We start from the raw sequence: 17,185 nt of genomic DNA, 5'->3' as shown, positions 1-17,185 counted from the left end.
CAAAGTTCGAGGTTGTGACTTAATTTCGATCGATTTAAAATCGAAATCGTGACACCCTTAGTTGTGATTGGCCTGAATACCTCTGACGTCAGCCGGAAATGTGATGCTCCATGTTTGAAAGATTAGCTTACATGCAATGCTGACAGGAGTTAACTTACAGGCTGTGAGTCTAAAGCGAGAGGATTTATGATAATGACCGTCCTGTTCACGTCAACAGGCCCAGGAAGTAAACTGTTGCCTACAATCTATGTGTTTGTTGTAGTCCAAGAAAAGAGATTTACATTTACAGGCGATAACTTGCGTCATTGTTTACTTTCGGGTATGTACCTTTTGCATTTCGTTAACATGTACTAATACACATTTACACACGGTAACACACCAAAGGAAATGTAAAAACGTGAATCGGACCATTGGAGCTCTTTAAAAATATATGTACAGCACTCTGATTGAGCAATGTGATTACTTGATTATCTCTTTCGCCGCCATTGAGATATCTCGTCAATTAAGAGAAAACGCTTCCCGCCATTGACGAGATTTTCCGGCCTTCCGCAATACCGCTATTATCCACCAGGGGGCGCAACTTATACAACCCGGAAGTAGCACCTCACGTGAAAGAGAAAGAACTCTGTGTATGTTTTAAAGATCGCTCTGCATCTGATCTCTATCAAAGTCCTTCACAAAAATTGAATTACCTAAGCTTTTTGCTCAAAATTGGGTGTTTTTGAAGAAACCTACCCATGTTTGAGAGGTGATTACAAGAGAACTACTGAAGGTAGGATGAAACGTTTTTTTTTTTTTGTTTGAAAGCAGAGGGTCTGTGATATATTGTTTGTTTATATATTTAAAGAAGAACATTTTCTGGAAGGCATTAAACTTTTGTGAAAACCATGAAAAACGCTGGCGCTTGGTGGCAACTTTTTTTTTAAAACGCTGGCGGGGAAAGAGTTATACAACTGATCAGTGTTGGGGGTAACACATTACAAGTAATGTGCATTATGTAATAACATTACTTTTCTGAAGTAACAAGTAAAGTAACGCATTGCTTTTCAAGAAAAGTAACACAACTAGTTACTTTTTGAGGAGTAACTTAATATTGTAATGCATTAATTTTAAAAGTAACTTTCCCCAAGACTGCAACAGATTATATAAAAGTGCATGAATAAACTAGAAACTAAATACATGGTTCCCACACTTCTGACCAATATTTTGTATGATTTCCAGTAGTTTATGATTTTTAAACATAATTTGCATCCAGAAAGAGACATTTCTAGTCTATTATATATATAATATGTTATATATTTTATTAATTATATTTATATATTTTCAACAATAGCTTTATAAATCACTACACTTTTTATTGAACTTGTTGTATCATTTGCCAAAATGATTAACATTTTTAGAGTGTTTTGGACTGAAACCCTGATTTTTTTCGGAAACAAAAAACAAATCTATATACTCTCTCATTCTCATTTTCTCATTAAACTTACTCAATTGCCATTTCTCTTCATTCATGCCACATTTTCTGTAACAGCAGTTGAAATGTCATTGCATTTAGTGTATTATGTTTAACATACTGTAATTGCTAACATGTAGTTACTAGTGGACATTTAATGCATTAGGAAAAGCTTTGGTACATGACATGTGCTGATAATGCTGCTTATGAAAGATGTTATGTAGCTTACTATCAACATGTAAAATATAGCAGACCTCATTGACGCGTATTATTTTTAAACAGTGATACAACATTGGTGTTAGCTTTGGCTTATGGACTAATTACCTGAACAAGAGTCCGACTTTGTGTGTGGCTGAAAACAGCCATTTGACCAGCACAGATTCAGATGGCAGCATGGTCTCTCCTGCACGGTTTACTCTCATCATTCTGTGAATGTATATGACCTTTCCCTCCTTATCAACAGATGAAGGAAATGCACCTGTATCTCTAGACACGTCTACATAACAACAAGTAATGCATATAAGGCAATACATCTATGAATGGACTTTTGTGTAGAGTTATTCCAGCAGTTACTTACTTTTGAAGTGCTGAGACTGGGAGTAAGAGTGGTAAGTGAGTCCTGCCAAACGAATGCCTGTTTGTTATTAAGTTTGAGACCACAAACTTGTGGGTGGTGCACGCGTGTCGACTCGTGCAAACCAGCGCTTGAATATTATGTCACAGGATGGTGGTACCTCGTGTAACGCTCAGGTAAAACTAAAAAACAACCCGTATATTTTTAAGTTTATATATATATAACTCGTTAAAACACTCACAAAATTGGTTAAAACAGCTAGGTAGCATAATAAAACGAGGTGACGTTGTTCTTGTGGATGCAATTTAGCCTGTAACATTATTATTAATTATCAGATGGTGGCGATTAAATGTCTTTGGGCTGTTTCATACTTATTATGAAAGAAATACATCACTGATTAATTTTCTATTTATTTGTTGATAGCTATTTATAATGTTTATTTTAATCAAACAATATATAAAGAGTTTCGTTGCAAAACGAGATAAATCCATTTTTTAACATTTTTTTGTCCAAACATGTTTATTATTATGTTATCATGTTATTATTTTGTTTTATGATGATACTTAGCTGTATTTTTTAAGTTATGAAGGTTTAAATCAAAACAAACCATCTGCAGTTGCATTGAAATTAATTGGAATGCACAACCAAAAAACAAGATTTCTGAACAATTAAAAAAACGGTGGTTATCTCGTTTTGCAACGAAACTCTTCATATACTTTTTTATTTTCGTATAATATTAGTAATATTAAATTAGACCAAATACAATATTTACTACAGTTCACTAATACTACAGAATTGTATCATAGCCTATACACTGAAAGTATACTCCAATTTATACAGTATATACTTTTACTATATATTTTATTGTAAATATATTTTTTCCGCTGTTGAAATAGTTTGAGTACAGGTGTTTGCTATTCTTGACACATTTTTCCTCATAGAATTTTTTTTACCCACATCATAGTAAATTGTGGCAGGATTGTGGCGGTGCCCATGTTTTGTGTGGTAGCACATGGCCTTTGTTTGGGCCGTGTGCTTTTGTGTCTTGTTTATGCCCCGCCCCCTCATTTTCTTGTTAGATCATCCTGTCATTGTTTGATTAGTTTCCACTAGGGCTGGGTATTGTTAAGAATTTCACAATTCGATTCAATTTCGATTCTTGAGGCTTCGATTCAATTCGATTCAATTCAATATTGATTTACTTGCTTTGATATCGATTCAATAATAAGTAAATACACAAGCAATTAAGTACATGAGTATATTTTTAAATAATGTGTGTAGTATTACTAATGTTTGATCACGTTGATGGTGAAGGCTTGAAAGAAGTGCTGCTGTTTGCCATCTTTGATCTTTCTGTTTTGATAAAGCGCGTCTTGTACAACGCTGAACGCTCTCACTAGAGTGTTGCCCACAGCGGCGCCACTTGCCGGGGGGGGGGGGGGGCAAATCGATTCATAGGATTTGATGAATCGATATTGAATTGAGAAACAAATAATTGCAATGCATTGATGAATCAATATTTTTACCCAGCCCTAGTTTCCACAGTTTCCTCTTGATTTGTTCCTGTAAATAATATGTCAGGTCTCCCCGGATCGCGTTGATCGGCTTGTGTCCAGTCCTTGTTTGGGTCGAGACCAGTCCGTGTTCCTGTCAAGTCCTTGTTCCAGTTCTGTTTGTGATGCCAAGTTTGTTAGTCAGTTCTGTCTAGTCTGTTTTATTTCTAGTACTGTTTTCCCATCCTGGGTTTTTGCTTTGTTTTTGAAGCCTACTATAATAAAAGTCCCCCAAGCTAGTCTGCGATTGGGTCCGTTCACCCCGCTGTTTTGTCGGTCGTGTTAGAGCGACCGGGTGTGCGGTTTATAACAGTAAATATTAAAGTATATCCAAGTGAAACCAGCTTCTGAAATAAAAAATAAAGCAAAGCTGGATTTGAATTTGGCCATCGAGATCTGATTGGATTGTTTGAAGTTGAAAATTGCTGAGAAGAATTAAAGTGGAATCACATACTTTTTATATGATATACTTATATCTGAAACATGATAGGTTCTTGTTTGCAGGCGGTGTTGTCATTTGGGCACAACTGAGTAGGCGTCTGCAGGTGGAAGTTGACGCAGTTCCTATCGCAGATCTGAATGCTGTCATCGCTGAGATCAGAGAACAGTATGAAGCCCTGCTGGCCAAGAACCGCAGAAAAACAGGCACAGTTCAAGGACTGGTAAATAATGTTGGAAACAAAATCTACAAAGACACACACACACACACACACACACACACACACACACACACACACACACACACACACACACACACACACACACACCTCCTCCAGCTTTTTTTCGGATTGCAAGCTTGATAAATTATATGGGAAATCTTATATAATATATATAAATTCTTTAAAGTCACAATGAAAATGAAATAAAAAACTATAATTTGTTTTGAAATATTTTTTACAAATGCGAGCTTTATTATTTTAAAAAAAATTAATGTGCCCTATCTTTAATCAAAAACGCAAATCTCCTCCCCTCCTTAAAACGGTCTCTCTTTACTTCCGGTCATATGGTATGGCAGGTGGGTGGGGTCTGGGAGAAGATCGCTGCAATTAGCAATTAGCAACACGACCCAACTTCAAATGATCCAATCAGATCTCGATAGACAAATTCAAAACCAGCCCTGTCTTATTTCATTTCAGAAACCAGTTTCACTTGGATACATCAGCTTTCGTTTCATGGCGACGGGTGAAAATACACTCTAAAAATGTCTGGGTTATTTTTGACCCATAATGGGTAAATATTGGACAGAACACACTGCTGGGTTAAAAATGACCCAATGCTGGGTTGTTTTAATCCAAATGCTGGGTTATTATACCCCATAGCTGCATAAGAATAACCCAACATTGGGTCATTTTTAACCCAGCATGTGTTCTGTTCAAAGTTTACCCATTATGGGCCAAAAATAACCCAGCTATTTTTAGACTGTAGTAGAGAACCTTTAACATAGTTTTCAGTAATGTTATTATTGGTAATTTTAAACACTTTAGACAAAGTACAGATACGGTATGCTATGTCAATACAGACGTCTCGTGAACATTATATAAAAAGACTATATGACTCTATACTGCTGTCAATACAGTGACAAGGCTTTGTAATACATTTACTGTAGTTTTAAATCACTATTCCTCATCCGTCCACACAGTGGCAGTCTCACCTTGTACAACAATCTGAATTGTGATTTACAACTTACATCTATATAATCAGTAGCCAAATGTATGCTTGTATCTTCTCTCAAAGGTGGTTGAAAAGAAATCAGACAGGCTCTTAAACTGAAAACCTGCACTTCAGCAGTAGATTAACATAAAATAACTAAATCTGGATGACACTTAATCCTGGTCTTGGGGACTCACAGCACTGTAGCTTACTGTACATTTTTACTGTCTTTTTATTTGACCCACTCTGTTAAAGTTCATGTTGTTGTCTGATAAAGAACTGATGATTTCAATTGCGTGCGTTAAAAATGACTGAGCATAAAAAAAGATTACATCCACTGTTGCAATCAAATCACAGAAAACAATTATAACTATTATATAGCCTGTTTGTTGCATGCTGAGTATATTTCACATCCGATTAATGCCTTTGAGAAGCAGTTTCATCCAGCGTGACCTGTATTGCATTCTTGGTCGATATTTGTGATTTACTGCATGGCAAAAGTCTAAATGCAGCTTCTTGTGAATGCTTGTTAAAATGGAGAAACATGCTTTAAACCTGAATACTGTAATAGCGTACTGTAGTGTCGGAATGCACCAGCTCAAAGCAGCTCAAACAAATAGCAATCTTGACAGTGGCACAGAGCCAGGCAGTATTTGTTTAGTTAGTAGATGGCTGTGATATTAATCTAATGCTTATAGTTGTCTGTGCATAATAAACTGGCAAAGGACAACATTTTTTCAACACTGATCAAACTGCACACATTATCCACTCAGTTATTTTGTTGTGTCATCAGCAACTGGCCTCACATACACAAAATTGTAAGCAAAACAAGAGATAGTTACCTCAATGCAAAAAAAAAAAAAAACTATAGGGAAGCTAAAGGAAAATTTAGCCTTTGTCTCTGTATCCTGATGAAAATCCTGACTCGGTATAGGTACAGTATAGTGGCATCAGAAAAGCTTTTGTCTGCTAAAGTGCTGACGTTAAGCCTGTTGTATTACATATGGCAGATAGATACAGGAACCTTTGATCAGGCCCGGTAAGGGTGATGGGGCTGTGGTATAATGAAACAGTGATGAGACAGATACGAGAATGAGAAAGACGTGATCACTTTACTCCTGATCTCAACCATTGAATTAAGATCTTAGTACAGACTTGTCTTTATTTAGGATGTCAGTAATAGTCTTGCAGTCTCTTGAGGTGAGCCCTACAAATGTTGCTCTTTGACCACAATGTCTGGATTGCTGGGGCGTTAAATGAGATGTCAGTCCCTTTGGATTTGAGCCCGCAGAGATGTTTGCTTGTAAACCTACACCTGTAGTTTGTCAATTACGGTTCCATTTCTTACTGATAAATGGGCATTGATGTTTCCATGTTCCTGTAGCAGTAATCTAATAACGTAACGATAAAACAGCCTGATCTCACAGGAATTTTATACGTATTTTACGAGTTGGCGTATGAATTTGTACAAAATAAATTTGAACAATTACTATAAAAATATTGAAACCTCACCCCTAACCCCAATGTCACGGGGCAAAAACAAATCATTCAAGAAAGTATAAAAAAATTAAATGCGTACGAAATATGTCACCTCGTTAAATATGTATGAATTGCTATGAAATTGTGTTGGACAAAATGTGTAGCTTAAATGAATAGTAAGTTTCTCTATAAAAGTGTAAATGATTATATAATTATTATTTCTGATTATAAATTTTCTGGCATTTGTCTTCTTTGCAGAAGGGCACTAGGAAGAAGACATTCAGAAAGTGATTAAATATATATTGAATAGGTTATTTAGAACAAGAGTAGTTAAAATATGTATTTAAAGGGACAGTAAGTAGGGTTTTAAGTGTATTATTAATCAAAATCAATGTCTTTATTCATAAATATGTCCTTGTTGGTGTCAAATGACCTATGCCAATGAACTGACTTTTCTTTGTAAGCTTAGAATTTCTTCTCCTTACTTACATTGAACGGTTTAGTCCAAGGAGGCTTCTATGTCGTTCCGCCATATTGAACTATAATAGCAGAGAGGGACAAAAAGCACTAGCCTACCAATGCGTTTCCACAACGCGTTTTCGTTCAGAACACGTGAACCAGCTGAAATGGACAAGGAGATCAGGGATTACATAACGGCTACTGTAGGTGCAACACACATTTGGAAAAGCGAGGCACTAAAGAGCACTATTCGTTTGAATGCAAAATACAATTTCACAGATGGGGGTAAATCCTACTTATTGTCCCTTTAACAGTGGCGGCTCGTGACTGCTCTTCCGATGGGCGCAAATTCAAAATAAGTGTTTGGAGTGTCATGTGAACCATGTGCATCACGTGTTTTGTCAAAATAAGTGCCTGCTGCACACACGTCAAAATCATTTATGATAAAAGAGACGCTCACGTTCACAAAATACATGCAAGACACTCCCTTAACAGTAAACTCTAATTACGCATGAGATTATACGAGTATCTGGCAAACGCGAGCGTTTCTTTTATTATAAACCCTTTAGACGCGTCTGCAGCAGGCACCCACTTCGACAAGCCACGCGATGCACATATGATCAGTCGACGCGCAGAACACACATTTTGAAATCACGTACCACACACATGATGGGCTACATACATGTTGTGACAAACTTCGCATCGAGCGCCCTCGAAAAAAGAAGTCACCAGCCGCCACTGGTATTTAAAACCAGCCCAATCAGTTCTTGTCTTTTTTAAACTGTATTTGTCTGTCATTTAGTTTTCCCATTCCCATGGTTCAGCTACCCTGTTCAGGAATTAAGACATTCCGAAATGCATTTTACGGAATATTTGCACAGAGTTGTTTTTAATTTATGGCAAACAGCCTTAGATTTCATTTGAGATTTTGAATATACAAATGCATACAGCGCCAAGCTTTCAGGCTCAGGAAGAAAAATGAAATTGCAGAATAAATATTTATTTGAAAATACCACTTAGTAGAGATCAGTAGAGGGAATCTCTGCCATGATGAGGGAGTGAAAATCACCTGCAGAAGGTGTTTGGACTGAATAACAACACAACAATGGGCGACCGATGCGAAAGCGTATTTAATTTCAAGTAAGTGTAAACTGTAAACACACATCTAAAGCGTCTGCTGACAGAAAGAGCTAGCAGATAAAAGTTTGGGGTTTTATTGAGCTTGAAAGAGTAACTGGTTTAAACACTTTTATTAAGATGTAGTTTAACCACTTTTAGATTATTTTACAAATCAAACATGCATGCTAGACCTCACTAAAAAGCAATGGGACAAGTAATGTTCACTACATTTGTAATTGTATTATAAACGTATATTATAAATGTTAACGGACAAGCACCTTTATTGTAAAATAATTCTGATAGTGGACAGATGGCTTATCTTCTCATTTATCCTGTTGATCATGTGGAGTAAACAGCTTGTCCCAAACTTCTACTTTTATAATGGCCCTGCCTAAAGGACACATGGTGGCCCTGATATCCAAGTAATTTCCCTCATGGTTAATGCCTGACCCATTAGCCTCCTCCCTCACAAAGCCTTTTTGGTGTTTTTGATAGTACATTTCTTTATATAGGGCCTGATCACATTCCCTCCCTTTAGGGTAGATGCCCACTGCAAACCAATTCTTGTACAGGTTGTAGTCCCAGGGCACAGAGAACATGATGGCCATGGTCTCAATGACGTCATTTCTGTTTCGCTCAAAGAGGTCATAGGTCATGACCCCCACACTGCCGGTGGCCGTGGCGGCGCTCTTGCTGAAGGTGCATACTTCGGTTTTAAGGGAGCGAACCGTGGGCTGAGGTGGGTTGGAGATATCACCGCTCTCCAGAAAGACTCTGTAAAGGATACATTTTATTTGTGTAAATCATGCACGATAATCAAATTGGACTGAATTAAAATTTAATTATTTGTGTTAATCATGCACAAAGATGCACTCACTCATATGGTTAGATGTGAACAGACAAAAAAATGCCACACATCCTACACAGTTTTTTCAATGTAGACATGCATACAATACTAATTGTGTACATTAAATTACATAACAAAATAAAAAAAACAGAAACATAAAAATGTTATGTTTCAAATTATAAGAAATTGAATAAATTGAACAAAAATGTAAATAGTTAATATGATAATCTACATCTAGGATCAGAGTGATCTCAGTCACGAAAAATTTGATCAATTTATTTGTGTCCATGGCACGAAATTAAGCTTTTTTGTGCCTTGAGCATGAATGTCTTTTTCATGTCACACGAATTTCTATAAAAAAATGTAGTGTCCGTTTCACGACTTAATTTTATGTATTGTTTTCTCATATTTTTTTCCCATTTTCCTACCATTGTCGCTTAGGGTTGGGGTTAGAATCACTTTCTGTTACATTTTTAGACATCCTAACCCAAGCCCCAACTCTAACCCCAAGCAACAATGATTAAAAAATTGAAAAAAAAGAAAGAGAAAACAATATATAAAATTTTAGGAAAAAAAAAAAACTAATGCGAAAAAAACTGTTTATAGAAATTCGTCCTCAAGGCACAAAAAAGCTACATTTCATGCCATGGACACAAATTAATTAATCAAATTATATAACACAACTTTCCGCGAGATCATGTTGCCTAGGAACCTGATCGATGGATGGTAACTGACTGCATATATCCACTAAACATCCGTTTGGTACCAGCTGGTTAAAAATAAACTAAAATAAAGAAGGAAAGTTAGTTCAGAGATCAGATCCAAACTCATCTGATTGCAGATTCTGCTATACTCTTTCAACTTAAAGACCAACTTAAGAGCTTTGAAATGCAGCGATGTACTAATGTAATTTTTATTTAACAGAGTGGCTCCTCCCTCTTTTAAAATAGCCAATAGCATTTTGTTTACCTCACAGAATGCAATCTGATGAGAAGCAAAAGTGTAAAATGATGTCCTTAAAATTGTTAATCCATATTAGCAAAAGTGGGAGATTATAAGCTGGAATCTTCTAAATGTGAATCTAGTTTTGGAGCACACTAGTTTATAGCTACACATCCTTAAAGCTAACATATTCATATTAAAAGCTAAAAAAAAGCCAGTTTCAATTTTATGAGGACTTAAAGGGACATTACACTTTTGTGAAAATATGCTCACATCACCTAGAGTTAAACATCTGATCTTCACCGTTCTGGAATCCACTCAGCCGATCCCCGGGTCCGGCGCCAGCACCCCCAGCATAGCTCAGCACAATCCACCGAATCTGACCAGACCACCAGCATCGTGCCAAAAACAACCAAAGAGTTTCGATATTTTTCCTATTTAAAACTTGACTCTTCTGTAGTTACGTTGTGTACTAAGACAGATGGAAAATTGAAAGCTGCGATTTTCTAGGCAGATATGGCTAGGAACTATACTCTCATTCTGGCGTAATAATCAAGGACTTTGCTGATGTAACATGGCTGCAGAACTTGCAATGATATTACGCAGCACCTGAAAATAGTCCCCTGCTATTGAAAGTAACTAAGGAGACTATTTTCGGCAGTGCGTAATATCACAACGCCTGCTGCAGCCATGCCACACCAGCAAAGTCCCTGATTACCACGCCAGTCTGAGAGTACAGTTACTAGACACATCTGCCCAGAAAATCGCAGCTTCCAACCCTCCGTCTGTCTTAGTACAGTTGTAAACAGGAAAAATATCGAAACTCCCTGGCTACTCTTTAGGGCTATGCCAATGGTCCAATCAGAATCAGTGGACTGTGCCAAGCCATGCCAAAAGTGCCAACGCCAGACCCGGAGACCAGCTGAATGGACTCCAAAACGGCAAAACTCAAATGCCCAACTCCAGGGGAGCTGGAAAATGAGCATATTTTCAAAAAAGTGGAATGTCCCTTTAAAGCATCGAAATACATTTTTGAGGCCACTGAATTATTTGGTTTAACATTTAAGTGGAACTGTAGCTTTGCTTCTGGTTGCGCTCTCACTTTGGGTTGAGTAAGCAGTAGTTGCTTGTCAGGTTGGTGATCTCTATCATGGCGGCTCTCCAGTTGCCCACAGTGGCAGCCACAGCCTCAGCAGACTCGGTCATGATGATATGTGATTGACAGCTGAAATGGAGAAACACGGGAAGCAGAGAACAAAAGTAATACTGAATCTGCACAGTCAAAAACAAGTGGAAATGCCATTTTGTTTAGACTATAAGGCCGAAGAGACAATATCATAACTTTCTCTTGTTTTAGACTATATAAAGATTGCCATCATAAAGAAAAAGAACAGTCTTAATCCCAAAAAATACCTTTATTGCACTAGTTAATGCTGTACTGAATTACTGTGTTGACATTGTATATTGTGATGTTGTGATAAATTGCTTCCTAATCTTACGATGACTTATATTTGGCCTAAACATTGGCTTTGTTGAGGCGGTTAAAAACCAACACCCTGACATCAAGCACAGGCTTGTTCAATCCCTCTTGTTTAACTTGATCCAAATCCTTAATATGAATGATGCGCCTACAATAACATTCAGTCATGCCCTTTTACAGTACATGTGATGTGAAGCTGAGGGGAAAAATATTTAAGGTATACGTATGCGGCGATCATGTCAGGATAGACCGATGTTTACAAGCAACTGCAGAACACTGCTGCTGTCAAACTGCCAAAAAACACGCAGAAGGATATTGTTTCATAAAGTTAACAATGTACAATCCCTCAAAAAATCTGTGTAAATAAAAATCCATGGCCTGAGCATGAAGTTTAAACTTGTGATGGATGAAAAGAGCTGACAGAGTAGTTATTCTTTTTCATATATCCACTTTCGATCTGACCCTTAAATTGTCACAGCTAGATCACTTCTGCCCCTCCACTATAACAACATCAACTCTTAACAAGTAAACAAAACAGGTCATAATAACACGTGCAGAGACCACCACATTAAAAGCTATTGTGCCGGTAGCAGTCTTCAACATTTATAATGTCTTGCTCTAATAGAGAAAGCGAAGAGTGTGAAATAGAATTGCTCAAGCGTCCGTAACTGAATAAACTGTCTTCCTATGATATCATTTTAGTGAGGAAATAAAAGCATACATTGGCATTTAGTTTTGATTATTAAGTTATGATTATTAAACATATTTCGTCACCAAGGGTAATAAAGGCTTACCTCTGTGAAGCTGTGTAATGTTTGTGTGTATCTACACACTGAGATGTACTGCACGGTAGGGGTGCGCTGTAAAAGAGTCACCGTGTTTTTACTCTCTTTCTCTGACTTCATAAACAGCAACGAGAAGGCTACATGCTCACTGGGAAAAATTATATACGCCCTCTTTCAGACAAACATGTGCACACACACACAAAAAATGTTTCTTTTGCAATCGGTTCCACACCCTTCTTACCGTTAGATTTGTTTAACCTGAACCGTCAAACTACAAGGTGTGGCTATATTGTAAGTTACTGTAAATTTTTTATGTGAGAATCCTTGTGGAAATCCATGCAAATGATTATTAGTGATACTGGATTAAAAATTGTCTTCCCTTTATATAAAAAACAGTGTACTAGTACAATAATAACAACTAAATAATGGGCCCCCAAAAAATGCAAGTAAGCATTATGAATGTGACAGGAATTTTCAGACTGTACTGTATTGTCTTAAAGTTTGTAAAATTCTGGATCTAATATTAATATTGATATTCACATAAGGAACAGACTTAGCTTAACTTAAAGGGATACTACAGCCGAATATCCAAATTACCCCATGAATTACTCACCCTCAAGCAATCCGAGATACATACATCCATCATCTTTCAGATGAGCACATTTGGAGTTTTGTGAGAAAAATATATATATTTCAAATTTTATAAACGGTAATAACAAGCTTACAGACACTTCAGATTCAAGAGATTTAGTTTTAGTGTAGTGAATGTTGGTTGGCATAGGTAAGATGCACATTGACTCTTATGAATCGCGTGAGTCCAAGATGGCGTCGCTATCGGAAGCTACTGTAGTTAAACACAGGACGTCGGATAGACGTGCAGATCATGTCTATATTGGGTCCATCGGTCCATGACCAAATCTGGACATCTATTTGACGTCCAAACTAGGTCCACTATTTGGACGTCCAACCATGACCCTACTTGGACGTCATATTTACAGGCAACATTTGACGTTTGAACTGGGTAATTTTTTGGACGTCATTTGGAAGTCATATTTACAGCAACATTTGACGTTTGAACTGGGTAATTTTTTGGACATCATTTGGACGTCATATTTACGGGCAACATTTGACGTTTGAACTGGGTAATTCGGCTGGCACGAAAAGACTAAAGTGTTTCGGTGTTACAGTGGATGGGTGAACTGCAGAGACAATCATCGCTTTTTCATGTCTATTTTCCTTACACGGAGTTCCTACGGATGTCAACCTTTAGACGAAAAAAAAAAGACGTCGCCTGGCGTTACAAAACAACCCCTTTTATGGACCGGATTCGGATGTCCAAAAATTACATGAAAAAGACATCATTCCAACGTCACTTTGCGCAGTGGGTAGTACATAAAGTTTGGATGTGAATAAAATGTGGATATTTTTCTTACAAAATCACATTGATTACCTGCAAAAGACCTTTATTAACAGCCGTGCGGATTACTTCTGTGAAGGATGCACCTTTTTGGGCTTCAAAGTCACAAGTTCCCTGATCCCTGTTTTCTCCCATTATACAAGCTTGGATAAGTAAGGAAATTTACTTAAATAACCCCAAATGTGCCGTCTGAAAGATGATGGACATATGTATCTCGAATTGCTTTAGGGTGAGTAAATCATGGGGTCATTTTGGTATTTGGCTGGACTATCTCTTTAATGTTTGAAATATGATTGTATATTATTGTGTATTATAAGAAAAAAATATGGATGTGACAAAACTATGGATGCATTTGGCGCACATCAAAACATCAAATATCTATGAAATGGAATAGGAGTATAGACCAAAGTGAACATTTTAGTCTATCCATGTGTGCCGACTTTATTCATGGTAAGGATGACCTTTGCATGCTTTTTTTAATGTTAAAGAAGCAATATACAAGACAGGATTCAGTAAATGTGAACCATTTTGCATCTTTATTTGATTGAGATTTTTTGTCAGAAAATCATAAATGTAGGTTAAAGCACGGATGCATATTTTATTTTGTTACTATCAGGCTCAACAACTCTTTATATATACAGTATATATTTAGCTCAGCATGTCATAGATCTCCAGTTTAATAATGGCTTTGCCCACATTTGACATGGTTGCCCTTAATTCAACTCCCTGTGCCTTATGGGTGACTCCAGACCCTGCTGCATCCACACGAGTAAACTGGCTGAAGTCTTTCCCATCATACATGTGGTTGTACAAGGCCTTATCGCATGCACGGGAGCTCTCGAACAGCCCGATCCCCAAAACGTTCTTGAAGCGGTTGTAGTCGAAGGGAACGGAGAACAGAATAGCCATGCGTTGAGTGCACATGCGGTTCTGCATGTGGAAGAGGTCATAGGTCATGACGCCTACGGCCCCCGTGGCAGTGTGTTCACTCTTGGTGAATGAGCAGACCTCGCTCTTGGACGAGCGGATTGTGGGCTGGGGAGGATGGCAGCTGAACCCACTGAACATGTGCACTCTAAAAGAGAAGTTTAGTGTTAGTCGGTAATGTTTTAATAAAGTAAAAGTGACATTGTACCCCTAAATGCACAGTAATCATTTTCTCCTTACTTTGGGTTGATGAGGCAGTAGAAGCTGCTAACGTTGGTGATCTCAATTGTGCAGTTCCTGTTGGTGGTTAAAGTTGCTGACACGCTCTCTGCGTTCTGCATGTTGTCACTTTTTCAGAACTAAAGGATCATAAAAATTAGTCATTTTTGCCAAGCCTAAATTATTCTCAAAGCTAAGCTTCAATTTATACACCAAACAAACCAGTGCACCATGCATACAAATTATTTAATGTATATTTAATAAAATATTTGAACAAAAAGTTGGATATCAGTTTTGGCCACTACTGCGCACATCAATACAGGCAAACCCTCTGTACGTCTGTAACTACCGTGTAAGCATATGGCAGCAGGTAGACAGATGAGTGCTATCTACAGTTTTAGCTCAGGCGCTAAAAGATCTCTAATAAAAACCTTGACAGCATGGCAGAATATGGCAAGACACTTGCAGGCTCCATATGGCTCAAAAGATTTAAACTGTTAGCAGTGACAAACAGTGAATCAAGAGCTGTGAATCTGCAAGACATACACCTGCAGACAGAAGCAATGAGACTTTTCGCTGTCGCTACAACACACAAAGGTTTATGCTCAATGAAAGCCTTGGTTTAAATTTCTACATTTAAGATTTAAGCTAACATGCAAACAAAGCCAAGCAACATACTGTAGATCGTTTAAGAAGTACCTGGCAGTCAGTAGGTGGTAAAAGAGATTTTACTGCTCCCCTTGTTGCACTGTAAATGAACAAGTGGTGTATTACCGATAGAAACACACAAACATCAAGTTTGCAAGCACAGGCGTGTCCTCTTCTCTCCACACCTTAACAGTGACACAAAAATAATGGAAATATTTGTGGGAGAGTTGAGGGAACTGTTAGTTATACTGTTTCATACATCTTCGTTCCCAAAGCTCCTTTCTAAAAATCGCTGGAAATGTGGCCAAGAAAAATACAAGTCCCTTATTTTGGGTGATGGTGTGTTTGTACAGTATAGGGTGAAACAATTTTGAGACGACTAATTTTGCAACAATACATGCAGATAAATGACTCGATGGTTAACAAATACAATACCACAATTTATTGATGAAACATGCTGTCAGTTCCAATACAAATTTGAGAATAAATTGGTGATGAAATGCATTAAATGGACCAATGACTCAAAACCAAAAAAAGGTGAAGGTGGGAAATCTCATGTCAGTTTAAACAGGGCGAGCCCATTTGATCTTCAGGCATATAATGTGTATTTATGTATGGACTGTTATCAAAGCGTGTTAAGGGAGATCTCCTGCAGTCCCTCCTACCATAGTGACAGTTTGTGATTGAACATTTTATGGTCTGATGAAGCGAGCGAGAAAGCAAGCATACAGCAACACCCTTCAGCTCTGGCAAATGATTCTGTGCTGACTGATGTCCTTGTGGGATATGTATAGACACTTACTCTCTTTTACCACATAAGCCCATTTACAAACTACAAAGCAGGCATACACAAAATCAGTCTAAGTCAGTGGTCACCAACCCTGTTCCTGAAAGTCTACTTTCCTCCAATCAAACACACCTGAACCTGCTAATCAAGCTTTTCATGGCTACCTAAAAAAGGTGGATCAAAAGTATGCAGGAGGGTAGATCTACATGAACAGGGTTGGTGACAACAGGTCAAAATGGACTCGCACGTTGCATTATTTGCCTGAAGTTCAGGGCTCTCATTCATCATCCAACAGGGGGCAGCAAATATACATCTTTTAAAACCCATTAATTCTCTTCCAATTATATATTCATAATTCAAGTACATCAAATAGGTTTGTACATTTTAGGTTTTTTTTACATTTTCTTCTAAAGTTATTCATATTGAAATGAGTTCATATATATCAAATGACTAACAATTTATTATGGTTATTTTTATAAAGTGGACAGAGTGACGTCATACAGGCTGCAGCTGTATCTAACCATGTCTTATGCCGTATGCCTGAGGTTAGAACGTCTGACCTCAATGCGTTCCAGTCAATCATTGGTATGATGTCACAATAAGATGTAGAGAAAATGTCATGTTTCAAGCCAATTTTGGCAATTTAAGTTAGATATTTTAATGCTGATGTTCATAAGTTTGTTTCTTAAATGATGCATCTCGCTGAGGTCGGAGTTGATCGATCTGCCCCAAATTCAAAGGTCAGATATAAGGCTTTGTTTGCCGCTGCCGATGTTTACTTCTGGGTTTGAGGTGGGAAATATCCAACATCTTGAGTTGTCTGAAAAGCAGCATAATTCCATCTAT

General features: G+C 37.5%; 3 protein-coding genes and 1 long non-coding RNA gene across 6 annotated transcripts in view; 1 reads left to right on the top strand and 3 right to left on the bottom strand.

The window, feature by feature from the left end:
• Positions 1-1,939, bottom strand: part of syt17 (synaptotagmin XVII) — a 32,291-nt gene extending 30,352 nt beyond the window's left edge. For both annotated transcript variants that reach the window (XM_055194005.2, XM_055194006.2), the window contains exon 1: positions 1,778-1,939. In XM_055194005.2, the coding sequence (XP_055049980.1) occupies positions 1,778-1,819 (42 nt within the window). In that variant the 5' untranslated portion in view covers positions 1,820-1,939. The remainder of the gene's footprint in view (positions 1-1,777) is intronic.
• A 128-nt stretch (positions 1,940-2,067) lies between these two features.
• Positions 2,068-17,185, top strand: part of LOC141351076 (uncharacterized) — a 39,648-nt gene continuing 24,530 nt past the window's right edge. The window contains exons 1-2 of the long non-coding RNA XR_012359247.1: positions 2,068-2,203; positions 4,085-4,242. This is a non-coding gene — a long non-coding RNA (uncharacterized lncRNA). The remainder of the gene's footprint in view (positions 2,204-4,084; positions 4,243-17,185) is intronic.
• Positions 8,280-12,490, bottom strand: apnl (actinoporin-like protein). Its single transcript, XM_055194003.2, has 3 exons — positions 12,351-12,490; positions 11,179-11,301; positions 8,280-9,061 (listed from the first exon to the last, which is right to left on the bottom strand). The coding sequence occupies exons 2-3, from the start codon at positions 11,280-11,282 to the stop codon at positions 8,611-8,613; spliced, it is 555 nt and encodes a 184-aa protein (XP_055049978.1). The 5' UTR covers positions 11,283-11,301; positions 12,351-12,490; the 3' UTR covers positions 8,280-8,610.
• LOC129423811 (uncharacterized) lies at positions 14,276-15,762 on the bottom strand. Of its 2 annotated transcripts, none has more exons than XM_055180288.2 (3): positions 15,604-15,762; positions 14,926-15,044; positions 14,276-14,833 (listed from the first exon to the last, which is right to left on the bottom strand). In XM_055180288.2, exons 2-3 carry the CDS (start codon positions 15,024-15,026, stop codon positions 14,407-14,409), a joined length of 528 nt encoding a protein of 175 aa, XP_055036263.1. In that variant the 5' UTR covers positions 15,027-15,044; positions 15,604-15,762; the 3' UTR covers positions 14,276-14,406. The 2 variants fall into 2 exon arrangements, with proteins under 2 accessions (XP_055036263.1, XP_073712841.1); XM_073856740.1 differs by having other exon boundaries at positions 15,583-15,692.

The sequence above is a fragment of the Misgurnus anguillicaudatus genome, chromosome 19, assembly GCF_027580225.2.
Source record: "Misgurnus anguillicaudatus chromosome 19, ASM2758022v2, whole genome shotgun sequence".
Classification (NCBI taxonomy): Eukaryota; Metazoa; Chordata; class Actinopteri; order Cypriniformes; family Cobitidae; genus Misgurnus; species Misgurnus anguillicaudatus.
The sequence above is the reverse complement of the archived record's forward strand: the minus strand, read 5'-3'. Positions and strand labels throughout refer to the sequence as shown.